General features: G+C 42.6%; 1 protein-coding gene and 1 non-coding gene across 3 annotated transcripts in view; both read right to left on the bottom strand.

The window, feature by feature from the left end:
- Nfkb1 (nuclear factor kappa B subunit 1) overlaps nt 1-17,950 on the bottom strand; it is a 120,482-nt gene that overhangs the window by 10,881 nt on the left and 91,651 nt on the right. Inside the window, exons 13-16 of one of the 2 annotated variants that reach the window (XM_070022348.1) lie at nt 16,015-16,104; nt 14,700-14,897; nt 11,946-12,087; nt 6,378-6,492 (exon numbers count right to left, since the gene is read on the bottom strand). In XM_070022348.1, the coding sequence (XP_069878449.1) occupies nt 6,378-6,492; nt 11,946-12,087; nt 14,700-14,897; nt 16,015-16,104 (545 nt within the window). The remainder of the gene's footprint in view (nt 1-6,377; nt 6,493-11,945; nt 12,088-14,699; nt 14,898-16,014; nt 16,105-17,950) is intronic. The other variant, XM_070022349.1, reaches the window with a different exon arrangement.
- LOC138827071 (small nucleolar RNA SNORA2/SNORA34 family) lies at nt 15,660-15,792 on the bottom strand. The gene has a single exon (XR_011371943.1). It is a non-coding gene; the product is annotated as a small nucleolar RNA SNORA2/SNORA34 family (small nucleolar RNA).

Here is a 17,950-nt window from a genome sequence, read left to right as displayed (position 1 = left end):
AAATGAACTTTGAAATAGAAAATCAACTGACAAAGCTGACATCATTTTACAATAACAGGAGAAATGAATTTACTAAATTACAAAATGCTATTCTATGGACTGGCTTGAAACCCATCATTACGTTGTACTTCCATTGCATTAAAGGTGTTACACTGGCTGCTAAGAAGCGTAGTTAGGACAATGTAAGTATCTCACTAGGAAAGCTCAAAGAACTGAGATCACTGATTAGAGAACAGTAATTACACACACACACACACACACACACACACACACACACACACACACACACACACCCCTCAGTCTGTTTCATAGGAACCTAATTATGAAATCTAGCCAGTCTGGTGACAGTGTGCCTAAGTTTTCTTTCAGAAAGCATTTGCTGATGGCTACTGTAATGACAGGCGAGTCACCAGCACGGGAGCTGCCATAGGCAATGTAAGCACTTGGCCGCTGCAAGGTGTATGAGGCCTGGATCACCACAATCTCACATTCAGCGATTATTTAAGACAGCAGCAACAAGACAAGATTTTTTAAAAAACCAAATTATCATCCTCCATTATTTCTTTCATCTTCTAGCATAAAATGGAACAATGCCCACAAAACTTCAGATGGGTATCAGTAAGTTTTCCTCTCTACAGCAAATCACGCAATCAAGGTTCTGCTTACGAATCTTCATTTTCTGACAGGAAATGGAAAGAGAAGAAGACTATGAAAAAGATTCGAAACTGAAGAATGTTCGATCGATCAGAAATGAGAGCCAGGCTATGGTGGCTCAGGCCTGTCATCCTAGCTACTCAGGAAGCTGAGATCTGAGGATCGTGGTTTGAAGTCAGCCAGGAAAGAAAAGTCCAGGTGGGACCCTTTGAGCTGTGGCTCAAAGTGGTGGAGTGTTAGCCTTGAGCAAAAAGAGCTCAGGGAGAGCATCTAGGTCCTGAGTTCAAGCCCTACAACTGACAAAAGAAAAATTTAAAAAAATTAGGATAATCTCTCTCTAGTTTTGTTTATTTATTTAGGGGTGCTGGGGGTTGAAGCTAGGGTTTCATTTATACCAGGCAAGGCTCTAGCTCTAGGCTCTAATACTAAGCTATTCCCCACAACCAATCATTAGTTTTGATATACATTTTTCATATTGTATAAAATCTCTTACCATAATTTTTCATAAATTTAATCTCACAGTGCCACCAAAGGCTTTCTATGGTATGTTAGACTTGGAGATTTCCATCGGTGGGACGCTAGGCATCTTCACCCTGTGCATGTGTGGGGACTGAGGCCGACTCTCAGGAGAGTCAAGAACTCAAATATCGTAGCAACCTCCAACACAAACACAGGCAAGGATTCTCACGGCAGCACTGTTTTCTCTGGGTGGGAGGTTAGAGGCTGGTTAACTGTTACTGAGAATAAGTGAGTCAGAGACTGAGGAAGTATGCAATGGGGTTCTATTCAGGAGCCATGACAGTGAACGAGCCAAACATATAACTGCATCGACAAGTCTTACACACAGCCACGGCAGAAATAAAATGCCATGGAGCGTATAGACTAGTTTTGAACTTCAGGGCCTAAGGCTGAATCCTGCTTCAACTTTCTAAACATTGGGACTATAACTGCATATCAAAAGTGCTCTCCTCTCCTTCTGCTTCCGCTTCTCCCTCTTCCTTCCCTTCCCTCTTTTCTTCTCTCTTTCCTTCCTTCCTTCCTTCCTTCCTTCCTTCTTTCCTTCATCCGTCCTTCCTTCCTTCTTCTCCCCCTCCCTCCCTCTCATTCTCTTTCTCTCTCTCTCCTTCCTCTCTCTCTCTCTCCTTCTTTCATTCATTTTCTTTTGTGTTGGTCCTGGGGCTTGAACTGAGGGTATGGGTACTGTCCTTGAGCTTTTTAGTGCAAGGCTACTGCACAGTACCACTTAACCTTGAGCTACATCTCCGCTTCTCGCTTTATAGTGGCTAACTGGAGATAAGAGTCTCACAGACTTTCCTGCCTGGACTAGCTTTGAATCACCATCTCAGTCCTCAGATCTCGGCTTCCTGAGCAACTTGAGCTACTCCTTCTAGTAGCATGGTGTCTGGCTTATTTCTTTATTTCTATAATTTATTTATTCCTGAGTCAGAGTTTTACTATGCTCCTCAGGCTAGCTTTTAACTGCAGGGCCTTTGCTTCAACTTCCGAGATGCATGCCACTGTGTTTCTTTTGAAAACAAAACTATAAAATGAGGATGTGTACAATGAGCAACATCTGATGAGCATTTGTGGATTATGCCTGTGTTCATTTCCTGGTTTTGGTACTGTGCTGTAGTTACATAGGATGCCAACTCTGAGGAGAGCTGCATGATAGTTTCTTCAATGTCCACCCAGTAAATATGGTGGGCCTTTCAGTACACTTAAAGAGTTCTTTATGAACCCACAGGTATATCAAATTAAACATTCTGAGAAAGGTTAATGCAAGGTGGCAGATGTCTGTGTAAAATGATGTGAATCATATGAGGAAGTACACCACATGACAAATGTAATTCCAGTTCCCATACACATCCAGTCATATTTGGAACATTCTGTGCCTATAAACACAATGTTTACATTTGGGAGTAAGGCTGAAGGACTTGTGAATTACCAGAGAAGGCAGTGTTGGCTTCTCAATCCTTTTGCACCATTTAAAAATAACATATTGGGCTGGGAAGGTGGCTCAGTGGTAGAGTGCTTGCCTTGCATGCCTGAGGCTCTGGGTTCAATTCCTCAACACCACATAAGCAGAAAAAGCCGAAAGTAGTACTGTGGCTCAAATGGTAGAGTGCTAGCCTTGAGCAGAAGAGCTGAGGGACAGCGCCCAGGCCCAGAGTTCAGGCCCCAGGACCGACCAAAAAAACCAACCAAACAAACAAAAAAACATATTATGTTTGTGATAATTAAAAAAAGAGAAAAATGCAGGCATAAAACCACTCAATAATGTTTTATGGGAACATACACAAATAAAATAAACCACATCAAACACATCAGAACAATCATCTATGAGGAAGGAGACTAGAAGAGAAGATTATAAAGAGAACATCTCCAGAAAAACCCTAACTGTATGAACTTGGACTATTTTGAGTGTACAGTGGGTGGGGATGAGGATTTGGTCATGACAGATGTTCACAGCAATGTACTAAGATTAGTGAAAGGTATTTGGGGAAATGTTTACAATGATTCCCATATAAAGAGAACTGTCTAATTTTCTATCGAGAATAGTTATGAGAGCCAGGTGCCAGTGACTCATGCCTGTAATCCTAGTTATTCAGGGAACTGAGATCTGAGATCTGAGAATCCTGGTTCAAAGCTAGCTTGGGCAGGGAAGTCTGTGAGACTCTTCTCTAAAATTAACCACCAAAGGGTCAGAACTGAGGCACTGGCCTGGAGCAAAAGAATAGGCTAAGGAAAGAGGGAGAGAGAGGGAGAGGAAGGCAGGCAGGTAGGCAGGCAGGAAGAAAAAGAGAGCGAGAGAGAGACAGACAGACAGACAGACAGAGACAGAGAGACAGAGAGGCAGAAAGAAACCTATATCTATAATCCCAACTGTTTAGAAAGTTGAAGTAAGAAGATTCTTTAGGCTCTGAAATTCAAGCTAGCCTGGGCAACATAGCAAGACCCTGTTTCAAAAAATAAAAAACAAAAACTAGCTGGGGGCTGGTGGCTCATGCCTGTAATCCTAGCTATTTAGGAAGCTGAGAGCTGAGGATCTTGGTTCTAAGCCAGTCCTGGCGGAATAGTCCTCGTGAGACTCTTATCTCCAATTAACTACTCAAAAAAACCTGCAAGTAGAGCTGCAGCTCAAAGTGGAAGAGCGCTTGAGCAAAAGAACCAGAGACAGAGTCCAGGCCCTGAGTTCAAAGCCCCATGACTGACACAAAACAAACAAAACAAAAACTATTCAGAGTGATGGTACAGAGGAAAAGATGGCGCTGTGTTCTCCTGGGCCCCATATTAGAAGGGAGCAGAAAGCCAGTGGTGGCAGTTTCAAGGCTTTTTGTCTCCAGCACTCACGACAGTCTCAATATATGTGACCAAACAGTACGGAAAGGAGGTTCACACATAATAAATCACAGCTTCTAATCCTGTGGTGCCTGGTCCTTTGCCAATCCTATTTATAACGAGAAAAACAAGTAAGTACTTCCTTGGATCTGACCTATAGGCTCTGGGGTGGAGGTAAGGGGTGAGGAGTCTCTGAAAGGACGGCTACCCCATCCTGTTCCTCGTTTTCTTTGTATATTTGTGATTGTTAAAAGAAAGAAGCAGGGGTTGGGAAGGTGGCTCAGTGGTAGAGTGCTTGCCTAGCATGCACAAAGCCCTGGGTTTGATTCCTCAGTACTACATACACAGAAAAAGCCAGAAGTGGTGCTGTGGCTCAAATGGTAGAGTGCTAGCCTTGAGCAAAAAAGGCTCAGGGACAGTGCTCAGGGCCTGAGTTCAAGCCCCAGGACTGGCAAAAAAAAAAAAAATGAAAAAGAAAGGATCAGTCTAAAAGTTTTGGGTCACCAAATAGCAATAATCTCCCTCCGAGATGATTTAGAATGTTGAAGAGAACTCTTTGACTTCATCTGAGTTATTTTATAGCATGATACAGTAAAGAATCCCTAACCTTTTAATTTTTTTTTTTTAGCCTTGACATGTAGTACAACAGCTAGAGAAGAAATCTAATGTCTAATAACAAGTGGGAGACAATTATTTTCTTCTCTCAGGAAGCATTACTCTCAGATAAAAATCTGCAGAGAGCTACATGTTGACAGTTCAGTACTTTTTTTTTTTTTAATTTGAGGATTGAACCTGAGGTTTCCTAGGCAGGTCCCTACCACTCAGCTGTACTGCTAGTCCCCATTTTACTGTTGTAAAGCACCTTTTTAAGATGTGGAAACAAAAATTAAATATTTTTTACAATTAAAATGTAAGGTTTCCCCCCCTTTCAAATAAGTAAATAAAATTATTTGTATCCCTTGCTTTAAGAGTTGTCACTCTAGCTACTCAGGAGGCTAAAAATCTGAGGAGCACAGTTTGAAGCCAGCCCAGGCAGAAAAAGCCATGAAACTCTCATCTCCAGTTATCTGGAAAAAAAGACAGAAGTGGAGGTATGACTTAAGTGGTAGAGACCAGCCTTGAGGGCAAAAGCCAAACAAGACCCTGAGTTCAAGCTCTAGTACGAGTATAAAGAAAAGAGAGAGAGAGCAAGAGAGAGAGAGAGAGAGAGAGAGAGAGAGAGAGAGAGAGAGAGAGAGAGAGAGAGAGAGAGAGAGAGAGAGAGAGAGAGAGAGAGAGAGAGAGAGAGAGAATATTGGGGGTGTTGCTCAGTGGTAGATCTCATGCTTACAGTGTACAAAGCCAATCCCCCTCCAAAAAAAAAAAAAGAAAAGAAAGAAAGAAAGAAGAAAAGTAGACATGAAATATGAAGGATCCTTTATTAGGTAAAAAATTACGCAAAGTATTAGTTACAATTTTGGAGTATAAGATACATATGCTTGAATTAGAGGTCCGTACACATCAACCAAGCCATGGAAGACTACGAGGACACTTTGAACCAAGCGAATGAGAGGAGCAGGGTGGAAAGTGAGGAAGAAGGCAAGATGGGAAGATGAACCACAGGGAAAAGGACAGCAGGGCCGGGAGCATGGCCAGGGAGGAAAGGAGAAGCAGCACTTCACTGTAGCGCATGGCGCTGGCCGCAGGCGTAGCCCCAGTACCCACATCCAGTCTTTCAGCCCAGGCCTTCCCTCCAGATCAGCACGTGCCCACCCAGCAGCCACACCGAGTCCCCAGTGGACTTCGCTCTTTGCATGCCTGCACATCTCCCTCCATAGAAGAGCTCCTGCCCTCGTTTTATTGCCTGCCTCCCTTCTATTTAAACCTCACTGGGGCAAAACCAGGGCTCCCCGTGTGTCTCATTTTGAACTGTCTTCCTGATTTAGAGAGATGTCTTTCCCCTCTCGGGAAACTTTTCACTTTTCTCTCTGGATTTCAGCACTCTTTATTTCATGTACTCTAATTACCAGGGTTGGCTCAGTGGATTTCGTATACAATGTGAAGCTGTGTTTGAAACAATTGTTTTTCAACTTTATTTTCCTTGACAGATGTGATATTTCCCCCCATGGGTTCTCCCTCTAAAACACCTCACCTCTCTGACTTCTAAAGTTTCAAGTGTGCGCCCAGTAGATGGTAGAACTTTGGAGTGAAGTGCTAGAAACTTAGTGATCAAAGGACCCTAACTCACAAAATGACATTCCCAATGAACAGACTTTGAGGAAGTTTTGTAGTTTTGTGGTTCCCCCCTCTGTTTTTATTGTTAACACGAATAAAAAAAATACCAGACACATGCTTAAAAAACAAAATAATTTTTTTTTAAAGTTGTGTCGGAGATTTCTGCTTACCTGGTACAGGTCATTTCTCATGTTGATAATGTCATCAGAAATCAAGCCAGATGTAACTGCTAGCAGATCCCTTACAAGCTGGGCATGGAGGTGGATGATCGCTAAATGTAAGACACTGAAATTGAAATATGGTAGCAATAATTAATTAGGTTTTTCTTTAAAGTAGCAGTGGATATGACTTCAGGGCTTGCATTTGCTAGGCAAATCTACCACTTGAGCCAAAAGCCAGAATTACAGATATGAGCCACCTTGTCTGATTAATTAAACTTTTTAAAAACAGTACTGGGGTTTGAACTCAGGGCCTGACACTGGCTAAATGAATGAGATGCCTCTGAGCCATGCTTTCCAGCCCCGTTTTTCACTGATTGTTTTTAGGATTGAGCCTCACTTCCTAAAAGGCATGCCTCTAAGCCTGATCATAGTTGGACACCACCATGTTCAGCGTCCCTTTCCTTCTATCTAGATGAAATATCACAGACTTTCCTACTTGTGCTTGCTGAGCACCAAGAGTTTGGGATGATAGGCATTCATCACTGTACACAGCTAGGGGTTGAGAAGGTGTCTTCATAGACATTTTCACCTGGGCTAGGTCCAATGGGTGATCTGTTCAGCCCCTGAGTAACTAGGATTATAGGCATGATCCTCTGGTGCCTGGCTTAATTATGTCTTCATTTGAGGTAGATACTGTCTCTATAGGATGCATTGCTTCTTCTTCTTTTTTTTTTTTTTTTTGTCGGTCGTGGGGCTTGAACTCTGGGCTTGGGCGCTGTCCCTGTGCTATTCAGCTCAAGGCCAGCACTCTACCACTTGAGCCACAGTGCCACTTCCGATGCATTGCTTCTAACAGCTCCCAATTGCCTGTTCAAGACTCCTATTAGACTCCTCTGTGGTGCTTGCGTGGCCCCAGGAGTGTTCATGTCTGACTGATCCCTTAAGGTGTAAACATATCCAGGCTTCAATGCCAGAGGACCTTAGCTCAAATGCCAGCCCTACCTTTGCACCACATTTCTTCTTCTTCCTTCTCCCTTACTTTCCCTGGCATGCAGATGGCACACATAGCGTGAACGCCTGACCTTAAGAATTGCTTAGAAAAATTTAGCCACCTGGTCATGCCAGCCTTTTCCAAAGAATTATGTAGTAGCTTTTCAATCATGTGTGTATGTATGTATGTATGAATGTATGTATGTATGTATGTATGTATATTATGTATATATGGATGTCTGTTGTGGGGCTTGAACCCAGGCAGGGTTTGGGTGCTGTCCCTGAGCCTTTTTTTTTTTTTTGTCGGTCATGGGGCTTGAACTCTGGGCCTGAGTGCTGTCCCTCAGCTCTTCAGCTCAAGGCTAGCGCTCTACCACTTGAGCTACAGAGCCACTTCCGGTTTTCTGGTGGTTTACTGGAGATAAGAGTCTCACGGACTTTTCTGCCCGGGCTGACTTTGAACCTCGATCCTCAGATCTCAGCCTCCTGAGTAGCTAGGATTACAGGAGTGAGTCACTGGCACCTGGCTTCCCTGAGCTTTTTATGCTCAACTTTGTGCCACAGCGCCACTTCTGATTTTCTAGTGGTTAATTAGAGATAAGAGACTCATGGACTTTCCCACCTGGGCTGGCTTTGAATGGCAATCCTCCGATCTTAGCATTCCTGAGTAGCTAGGATTATAAGCACCAGCCATCGGTGCCCAGACACATTTATTTTTGTTTTTGAGAAAAGGTCTCACTGAGTAGCCCAGGCTGGCTTTGAACTTGAGATCCTGCCTCAGCTTCCCAAATTCTAGGATTACAAGTATGAACCATCACGGCCAGACTGGTATGATAGCTCCTTAAAGATCTTCCTATGTGTCAAGAAGGATGTAAGTAGGCTTTTAACTACTGAGAAAAAAAAATCTGGAAGAAACAAAGTCATTTTATATCCTTCCCCTCCACCCTCACATCTGCCTGGAATGTTCTGTTTTTTTGTTTTGTTTTGTTTTTTTCCTCTCTGCTGGGATGGTTCCTACATCCTCCTTTATGTTCAGTTCAAACCCAGCATCCTGGGAAGGCTTCTAGCAGAGGAAGCTGACCTCTCCCAAATGTGCTGCTAGTTACATAAATGCAGCTTTCTATCGGCTGCTCTCCCTCTCTGGCCCTCCCTCTTCTCTGGGACAGGCTCTATGCCCAGTGAGCCTTTGGCACAATCTAGGTAGCGATTCAAGAGTGACGGAACATGGAGAGCTTACATAATGAGCTGAACATATTGCTTGGTGCCAGATATCACTTTTAGGAGCGCAATACTTTTTATCAAAATCTATTAAAATGAATTGAACGCTGAGCGCTGATGGTTCATGCTTGTAATTCTAGCTACTCAGAAGGCTGAGATCTGAGGATCACAGTTTGAAGTTAGCCTGGGCAGGAAATTCCATGAGACTCTTACCTCCAATTAACTACTCAGAAAAAAACAGAAGTGATGCTGCAGCTCAAGTGGTAGAGTGCTAGCCTTCAGCCAAAGAAGCTCAGGAACAGTGCTCCAGGACTGGCACCCACACAAAATTAATTGAAAACAACTCACCAATAATAAAAAAGTGGCTACCATCTGGCCAGTGCTTCTAGTTACATCATGCTAAATATGCACCATACATAACTTTATAATCATCAGGATGAGCTTATGAAGTCGGCAATCCTATCACTCATGATGTTGTGGACTTAGGGATATAATAGAATTCAGCTAAGGTCACGTAACTATGGTGAAGCAGAAATTCAAGCCATCTTTTTATTTTTTATTTTGGTCTACAGCTCTCCTTCCAGCTTTTTGCTGGTTTAACTGGAGATAAGAATCTCACGGGCATTTCTGTCTGGGCTGGCTTTGAACCATAATCCTCAGATCTCAGCCTCTTGAGTAGCTAGGAGTTCAGGCCTGAGCCACTGGTGCCTGGTTGTCAAACCATCTTCCCAAGGCCTGGGCAGGCTGAGTTTCCTCTAATTTCGTGGAACGAGGTACCTCTGCATTCAGGCCGCTTTGTTAGCAATAGCATCCATAACTTATTTGGCATAAACATTGGCCAAGGAGTACCTACAAACTCAATTGTGATTTTTTTAACCACTGGGGAAATATTTTTAAGTGGGTGATTTCAAATTTTTATTATTTTTTGTCTCTTGAAAGAAAGGCTGGGAGAAAACTTCTGAAAGGTGCTTAAAGCCTGACGCAGAATGGAGGCATGTATATGAAGATTAAACAAAAAAAGGTCACACTTCAAAACTGCCTAAAAATTTCCATGTGCATTTCAGAGCAGAAGTACATTCCCCTCCCCCTCAAATCCTCACACTCTCATGGGAATTTCCCCAATGCCAGATGGTTTTACTTTTTTTTTCTTTATTGTATTGTATTTCTTTATTGTTCTGTGGTGACTAATGGCTACAGGACTCAGAGTATTTGCCAGATATGACAAGCTCACCGAAAGCAAGAGACCTGAATTGTGGCAGCCACAAGCTTCGGTCTACACTTTTTTGGGGGGGGTGTAGGTCCTCAGGATTGAGCTCAGGGCCTGGCTGCTGGCCATGAGCTCACTCAAAGCTAGCACTGGACTACTTGAGCCACTGTGCTTCTTTTCTGGGTAACTGGAAATAAGAGTCTCATGGGCTTCCCTGCCCTGGCTGGACTTTTAAGTTTAAGCTTCAGATCTCAGCCTCCTGAGTAACGAGGGTTATAGGTATAAGCCATCTGTGCCTGGCTTTCTACATTCTTAATAGGGTGTCTTTTTGTCTCATCTACCTGGTTTCTAAGAGAACCTGCTTGTATGTGTTTGGGGTCCTTGGAGAGGCCTTTTTCCCCCCCTCAGTCCTGGGGCTTGACCTCAGGGCTTGGGCACTGTTCCTGAGCTTCTTTTGCTCAAGGCTAGTGCTCTACCACTTGAGCCACAGAACCACTGCTGGCTTTTTCTGTTCATACAGTACTGAGGAATTGAATCCAGGGCTTCACGCCTGCTAGGCAAACACTCCATCACTGAGCCGTATTCCCAGCTGGGAGAGGACTCTTAAATACTCATTTCTGGCCCTGCACAGAAGGCCACCTCCTCTTCCTCCCCATGTCTGTCCAGTTTCCTTCCCCCTCAGTGGCTCTCCATCCTCTGCCCAACCCTCCCCCCCCCCCCAGAGGCAAGCATCTCTTTCTTTTTCTTTTTTGTCTTTTCTTTTTTGGTACTGGGGATCGAACCCAGGACGTTGCACTTGCTAGGCAAGTGCTTTGCCACTGAGCTACATCCCAGCCCAAGCATCTCTTTCTTAACCGGCATGTGCTCATCTTCCCTAAGCTCATCAATTCAGCAGGTGTCTAAAAGTATTACTGCAGACACGGCTGTCTTGACTAACTGCTTTCTCTTGTGGTTCGATGTTATTGAATGTGAATCAGATTATTTAACCCTGAAAAAATAACAACACTGTGCTGTTGGTGGCTTTCTACAGAGAAGGCTGTACCGGTTCCCCCCACACTGTATAACAAGGCCAGTGGTTATACCACATCCTTGGTTACGCTGTAAGGAAAGAGAACAAAGGTTTCTGCTTGAAACCCTGAGGTTGGCACTTTCCTAAAGTGCCTGGTATTTAAACCGAGACTTGAAGCACAGCGCTCAAGAGCTCTTCCACAGAGAAGGACTTCTCTGGGTTGATGCTATTTTAGGAATGTTTGAGATAGAGCGCTTGACTTGAATCTAAGCGCTGTGGTCTCTTGTTGCTTTTCTAGGCTTTTGAGATCACTTTAGAAGTGTCAGTGAAAGGAGGAGGGGAACTGTTTTAGAAAGAAGCCAGGAGGCTTTGGAAATACAATCTTGGCAGGAATGGAAAGCGTGGTGCCTGCAAAACTGGACACCCCACCTCCCCACCCCGCGGCCTGGGTGCGCTGGGAACCATGTGCAGAGGCGGTGGACAGGATCAGGAACTGGGGAAAGCAGCAGCTGCCTCTTACTCCTTCGTTAGGATTTTTTCCAGTATATGATCACCACGAATATCCAGGGATTTGAAGGGGCTCAGTAATTCTTCCATTATTATTTTAATAAATAAAGCAAAGCTTTCAAAAATGACCATTAGCTACACATATCCTGGTTCCCTTGCCTAGGGAGATGCCCTCTTACATTAATTAATTAAATAGTGTTGATCCTGGGGCTTGAACTCAGGGCCTTGGCACTGTCCCTGAGCTTTTTGTGCTTCAGGCTAGTGCTTTACCACTTTGAACCACAGCCCCATTTCTGGTTTTTTTAGGAGTTCAGTGATAACAAGAGTTACATGGACTTTGCTGTCTGGGCTGTCTCTGAGCCTTCTGTCTCTGAGCCTCGATCCTCAGATCTCAGCCTCCTGAGTAGCTAGGATTAGAGGCATAAGCCACTGGCACCCAGCTGAGATGTCCTCTTGCAAGAATATTCCAGTTACTATTAGAGTTTAGTAGGTGACAGCAACAGGCCAGAAGAGGCCACGTTTGCTTCACTACAGGACACTAGAACTTTAGAACGGCACTGTTCTCTCCAGACAATATGCCTCATATAATACTTTCCCCTCAGCCACACCCTAAAACCGCCCTGGCCACACAAGAGCTCTGACTTGCCTGTCCCCATTCTCGTCCTGCACTGTGGTCAGATGGCGCTGGACAGCTAGCAGCATCTTCACGTCTCCTGTCACCGCGTAGTTGAAGAGAGCATTGGCATGCCGCTTGGCCAACTGCATCGCCTTCTCCAGGAAGAGATGATCTGCAACGCAAGGACCAGGGTCATTGCTGAGGCTCCCATACTTTTTGTACAGGTAGGGGGCAGCACATTGTTTCTGTTGAAAATGCTCCTTGGGGTGCTTCTGGATTGTGTTCATCAGAAAAAGTGCAAACAAATAAACAGACGGATGTAAAAACACATCTATTGGCTTGTTATGGGGAAAGTTAGAAATGTCTGTTACAAGACTTAAGAAACAAAGGACTTCCACTCATCTGGTCAAATCACTACTAAATAGCCCCATGCTGCTGATCACATGTATGGTATATATGTGCACACCAGAGGGAAACCAGGAGGACAACACAGAACTAGAAGGGATCAGGAAAAAACATGCATCAGCGGGGCCCTTCAGCTGCACTGGACATTGACCAAAATGAACTAAGCAACTCAATGGCAGCGATGGGAGGGAGGGAACGAGTGGGAAAGAGGGAACAGCTGATGCTATGCAAAACAAAAGAAATGCACATATCACCCATTGTGGAAGAAATAACTGTATCGCAAAGCTCATAGAACTCATAAATGTTATAGACCGTGATAGACAATTTGCCCCATGAAAGTTAGAATGTGTTTGTGACTTTAACTGAGCATCACTATCCCACAATACTGTGAAATTTGGGAAATTATGTAACCACTTAATCACAATAAAAAATTTGAAAAAAAAGAGAAATGTCTGCTACTTTAAGAACTGTTGATGTTACTTTAAGGGGACTCATCCATCTTCAAACAATGCAAATTGAACTTCGCTTTCTTATTCGTTCTTTCATTCTTTCTCTTCTTCTCCCTCTTCTTTTCTTCCCCCCCCTCCTTCCTCCACCTCCTCCTTCTCCTCTTCCTCTTCTTCTTCTGGTACTGGGTTTGAACTCAGGGATTTGTGTTTTCTGGGCAGGTGCTCTGCTACTGGAGCCATACCCTAAACCTTTTCCTCTTTAAGTCATTTTTCAGATAGGCTCGTACGTTTTTGCCCAAGCCAGCTTTGAGCCTTGGTCTTTCTATCTATAGCCTCTTTTATGTAGCTGGGATTACAGGCACGTAACACTAGGCCTTTCTTGGTGAGAAGGTCTTTAAGAGAAGGTCTGGCTAACTTTTTTTTTTTTGGTTGGCCTAGGATGCCCTTAAACTGTAATTTTCTATATCTACTTCCCATATATAGGTGTGAGCTCCTGTGCTTGGCATGTTACATTTTAAATACCTTGGTAAAAATAATCCTTCACTTAAATCTTTTTTTTTTTTTGAGGTTATCATGGATGGCCGCTCAGGGCTAGTGCTTTACCACTTGAGCCATAGCTCCACTTCTGGTTGTTTCTGAGTAGTATATTGGAGATAAGAGTCTCACAGACTTTCCTGTCTGTCTGGCTTTGAACCATAATCCTCAGATTTCAACCTTTTGAATAGCCGGGATTACAAGCGTGAGCCACAACTGCCCAGGCTTCGCGTGAATCTTTACAACTATCTTGTTAGTAAATGTGTCATAAACATATATGGCTCTGCCATACAGATAACTCTGAATGAGCCAGTGGTGATATTGTATAGTTTGTGCCCTTCATGATCAGGGGAGAGCAAATTGTGATCTTCCGGTCCAAACCTGGCCATGTATAACCTGTTTTTGTATGGCTCCCTGGTTAGACATGGCTTGTATATTTTTGAAGAGTATAAAAGAAAAAAAAGAAAGATGTGACACAGAGAGTAGATGGATGCCAAATCTAAATATTTACACTTTCCTTCCTAGAAGAAGCTTTCAGAGTCCAGCTAGGTAGAATGACCTAGATTCATACACATACCCTAACATGATTTGTTCAAAGGAAACAACGCAGTTCCTTCCCTTGAATCCTGCTCCTTCAAAGAAGTAACAGGAGGACTGCTCCAGTAAGACAGCCAAGCCCGATGTTGGAGAAGGGGAAGAAGGAATGACAGGGAAACATCTCGATTTCCTGTGCCAGAAATGGAATTATTCTCACAACAGTCCCAAGTTATCTGACTAGGATGGGAAAATAGACATGTAAACTTCTGTATTTTAAATTCAGACAATTGGAAAAATGGAAATCTTGTACAAATACACTGATGTGACACATGCTTTACTGTTTTTTTTCCCTCAATACTCAGGGCGTTATGTTTGCTAAGCAGGTGCTCTACCACTTCAGCCATTATCTATCTATCTATCTATCTATCTATCTATCTATCTATCTATCTATCTATCTATCTATCTATCTATCTATCTATCTATCAATTCGATCTATTTTCAGGTAGGATCTCTTGGACTTTTTGCCTAGGTCAGCTTGGCCTTATTCTTACTTATGCCTCTGTGTCGCATATCCAGCTATTGATTAAGATGGGAGGGGGAGGGTCTCACTAAGTCTCTCTCCAGGTTGGCTTTGTAAGTGATCCTCTCAATTTTAACCTCTAGAGTAGCTGGCATGTGAGCCATTGTGCCCAACCTGACACACACTTTCCAAGAGGGGCATAGGACTTTGGCGAGCACATTGATATTTCATCTTTAGATGAACAGAGAAGAGACCTGTCACCTGGAAATAGCTTCCAGCATGCAGAACTGATTCCTCCCCAGCTAATCAATACCATGCAGTCATCTGGGTGCTACTGACCTTGACACCTACCAGTATCCTCTTCCTTTGTTCCCACCAAGTCAGCCAGAGTAACCCCATCATTGCTGCTTCTGGATTTGCCTGGCTCATTATCTTGTTCTAGGATTTCACGTTCTTTCCCAGGGACATGTGCAGTCTCTCCATCCTCACACTTGCCATCATCTTGAGATCTGTTTTTGTATTCAGTGTTTATGGTTCCTAAGAAAAATGCAACACATCAGCGTTTTCTCAGTAGAAGCCACTAATTAAGTTGTAACTCACTGTTGTAAGTTGTAACTAGCATAAAGGTAGGAGGCAATTCTGCTGCAAAGGGAAAATAAAAATCATAATTTGAAATTCTTTTAAAAAAAGGTTCATAAGGCGAACAACACATTTCGGAAGTATCTTACACGATCACTTCTGAAGCCTTTTAGAACCGTACCTTTAAAAACAGATTCTGCTTATCGGGAAAGGAGAGCAGTGAAATACAACTCTTGAAGAGAAATGGAAAATGGAGGATTCTTGGAAACAGAGGAGCTGTGCTAATTAGGCAAGCTGTCAAAATGTAATCTCAATTCACAGTCAGTGGTGTGAGATTTCAAGTGCACCATCTTAGTCCACGCTCTTTCTGGTTCAACCATGCCATCTGACAGGTACCACAGGAGCGTGGGCAGAACTAGTTTAAATTCCACTTCTGGCATGAACAGTGACATGCCGTTAGCAACTGAATTGTTTCTACCTCTGTGTATGAAATGGGGATGATGAGAAGTCATGAAGATTACAGGTGGAGAAACACTTATTTTATGGAATGACGTGTTGCCTGACTATACAATTTAAAAAGTCGGTCATAATCTTTAAAAAGAAAAAAAAAGAATAAAAACACCTGTAGATGTAAGGCACGTAAAGCACCTGGTACAAAAGAGACAAAGTCTGGTGATTTTAAAATAGTTGAATAGTCAAGTCTCTCCCCCCCCACACACACTATGTTTCCTCCCAACAAATGGGCCATTCCCACTGCAACAATGAATAACCCACAGACCAAAGAAAGATATTACTCTAGGCTCCTGTTTGAAATCAGTAGCTACAGCAAGCACTGGTCTTGATTCAGGGCCTATCAAGTCTCTTATATGTCTTTTTTTGATATACTTTTTTCTACTCCCCTCCCATTCTATCAGGAATCAAGTTTATATTATCCTCAGGAAATACAAATTTGGAAAAGCCTAATCTGGATTTTTTCCCCTGAGATGATACTGTTGTTGTGATACATAATGATGAGACAAATCCATCATTTTTGTCATTTTTTTCCTTCCTGGGAATGGAAGTATTTATTACTTACCATGGTTCATCCCAGCACTGGATTTGGTGGATCCAGGATGAAAGGTAATCCCTCCATACGTGGGAAATCCATAATGTGGAAAGCCATACCCTGAAATGGCCAGTGAAGCAAAGGGAACATCAGGAAACAGGAAATAGCATTCACTGGTCTCAGACATGGGAGTGGAAAATCCAGGCTAGTGAGCACACTGGGATTCTGCAGAGTAACCGAGACACACTGTGGGGGCCAAGGGATGAGCTAAACTCCACTTTGTCCACTAGGCAGTGCCCCGGACTGGCAGCATGGAGTTCACATTGAGAAAATCTGCCACTCCAACTAGAAAGGGGAAACTAGTAGTGAATGGAGTCACATTCAGACTCAGACTACAGAGTATTTGGCCAAATAAGTCCAGAGGGAAAGAAATAAAACAGAAGAACAGGCTGATGTATCCATGGAAAGAGTATGTTCTTTCTTCATACATTTTTTTATTTTAGTTTTTTGTTTGTTTGTTTGTGGTGCTGAGGAATTGAACCCAGGGCCCCGTGAATGCTAGGCAAGCACTCTACCACTAAGCCACATTCTCAGCCCCTCTCATACATTTTTGGTGGAATAATAAACTGGTGAAACTCTTTGGGGTGATAGCTGGCATTAATAGATGGCACATCCTTTGCTGTGACAACTTTATTTCAAATAACCTAATTTAAAGGTAATCTAGAATAAAAAAGGAGTTCAGCACAGTATTTTATATTAAAAATAGAAAAAATTCATATATTCCTGATGATATATTTTAATCTCTGAAATGATGGTTATCAAATTATGCTTCTGTAAAGTCTATATTACCAAGAGAAAATGCTTATGCTAATATTGGGTAAAGGCAGTACATATAACTGTACCCAGATCATGATTCAATGATGATAAATACTAAACATTATTAAGAGTTGAAATAACATGCACCATCACAGCTGTACTCTAGATAGAAAGTTTATAAATATTTATTATAATGTGTATATGATGGTTCACCTTGGATGGATTTTCTGTGCTTTCAAATTTTTGCAATGTAGTGTGTATAATCTAAATTGTTGTTGTTGTTGTTGTTGTCAGTTGTGGGGCTTGAACTCTGGGCCTGGGCGCTGTCCCTTAGCTCTTCAGCTCAAGGTGAGCGCTCTACCTCTTGAGACACAGCACCACTTCCAGTGTGTATAATCTATAATGTAGCATAGATATTTATATTACAGTATGTAGGTGCATCACATACATCTACCATTTTCAGCATATAACAAAAGATTCTTTCAATGTTTGCTAAGGAAAACAACTGCTCCCCCAAAATATTTGGAAAAGGTCATTTTTGGATAACTGGCTTTGGATGATTTTTTTTCTTCTTATAGATAATCCATCAAATAATGGATATCTGATATTATATATTATAGTTATATATCATATCTATATTATATATAATAATATTTGATACTGTATCTAATATGTCAATATATTATTTAATATGATACCCATAGGGATATATTCTAGGGTCTCAGTGGGTGCTTGGAACAGGGGACAGTACTGAATGCTACATATACCCCATCTTTTCTGGTTCATACATACCAATGGGAAGGTTCCATTCATAAGCAAGACATTCATTCAAAGGAAGGATGAACAACAGCAATTAATAATATGGAACAGTTATAGCAACACACTGTAATAAAACCTATATGAATGTGGTCTCAGCTCTTTCTTGAGTCAGGACAACTATTATTCTTTCAGACTGATGTTGACTGAGCCTAACAGAAAGTGCAGGAAGTAAGAGTGGGGATAAGTTAACTTACAAGATACGTGGGGGATGGGGTGGGGCGGTGGCCACCCAGGGTTGTAGAGGGAACAGTTGTGTCTTTGGAAAGTACATGTATATTTGTATGGAAACTTTAATGGATTTGAAATCTCATCCATAATAATGTCACAGTCA

The sequence above is a fragment of the Dipodomys merriami genome, unplaced genomic scaffold (genome assembly GCF_024711535.1).
Source record: "Dipodomys merriami isolate MVZ:Mamm:240054 unplaced genomic scaffold, mDipMer1.0.p SCAF_15, whole genome shotgun sequence".
NCBI lineage: Eukaryota > Metazoa > Chordata > Mammalia > Rodentia > Heteromyidae > Dipodomys > Dipodomys merriami.
This window is presented reverse-complemented; position numbering and strand designations above follow the sequence as displayed.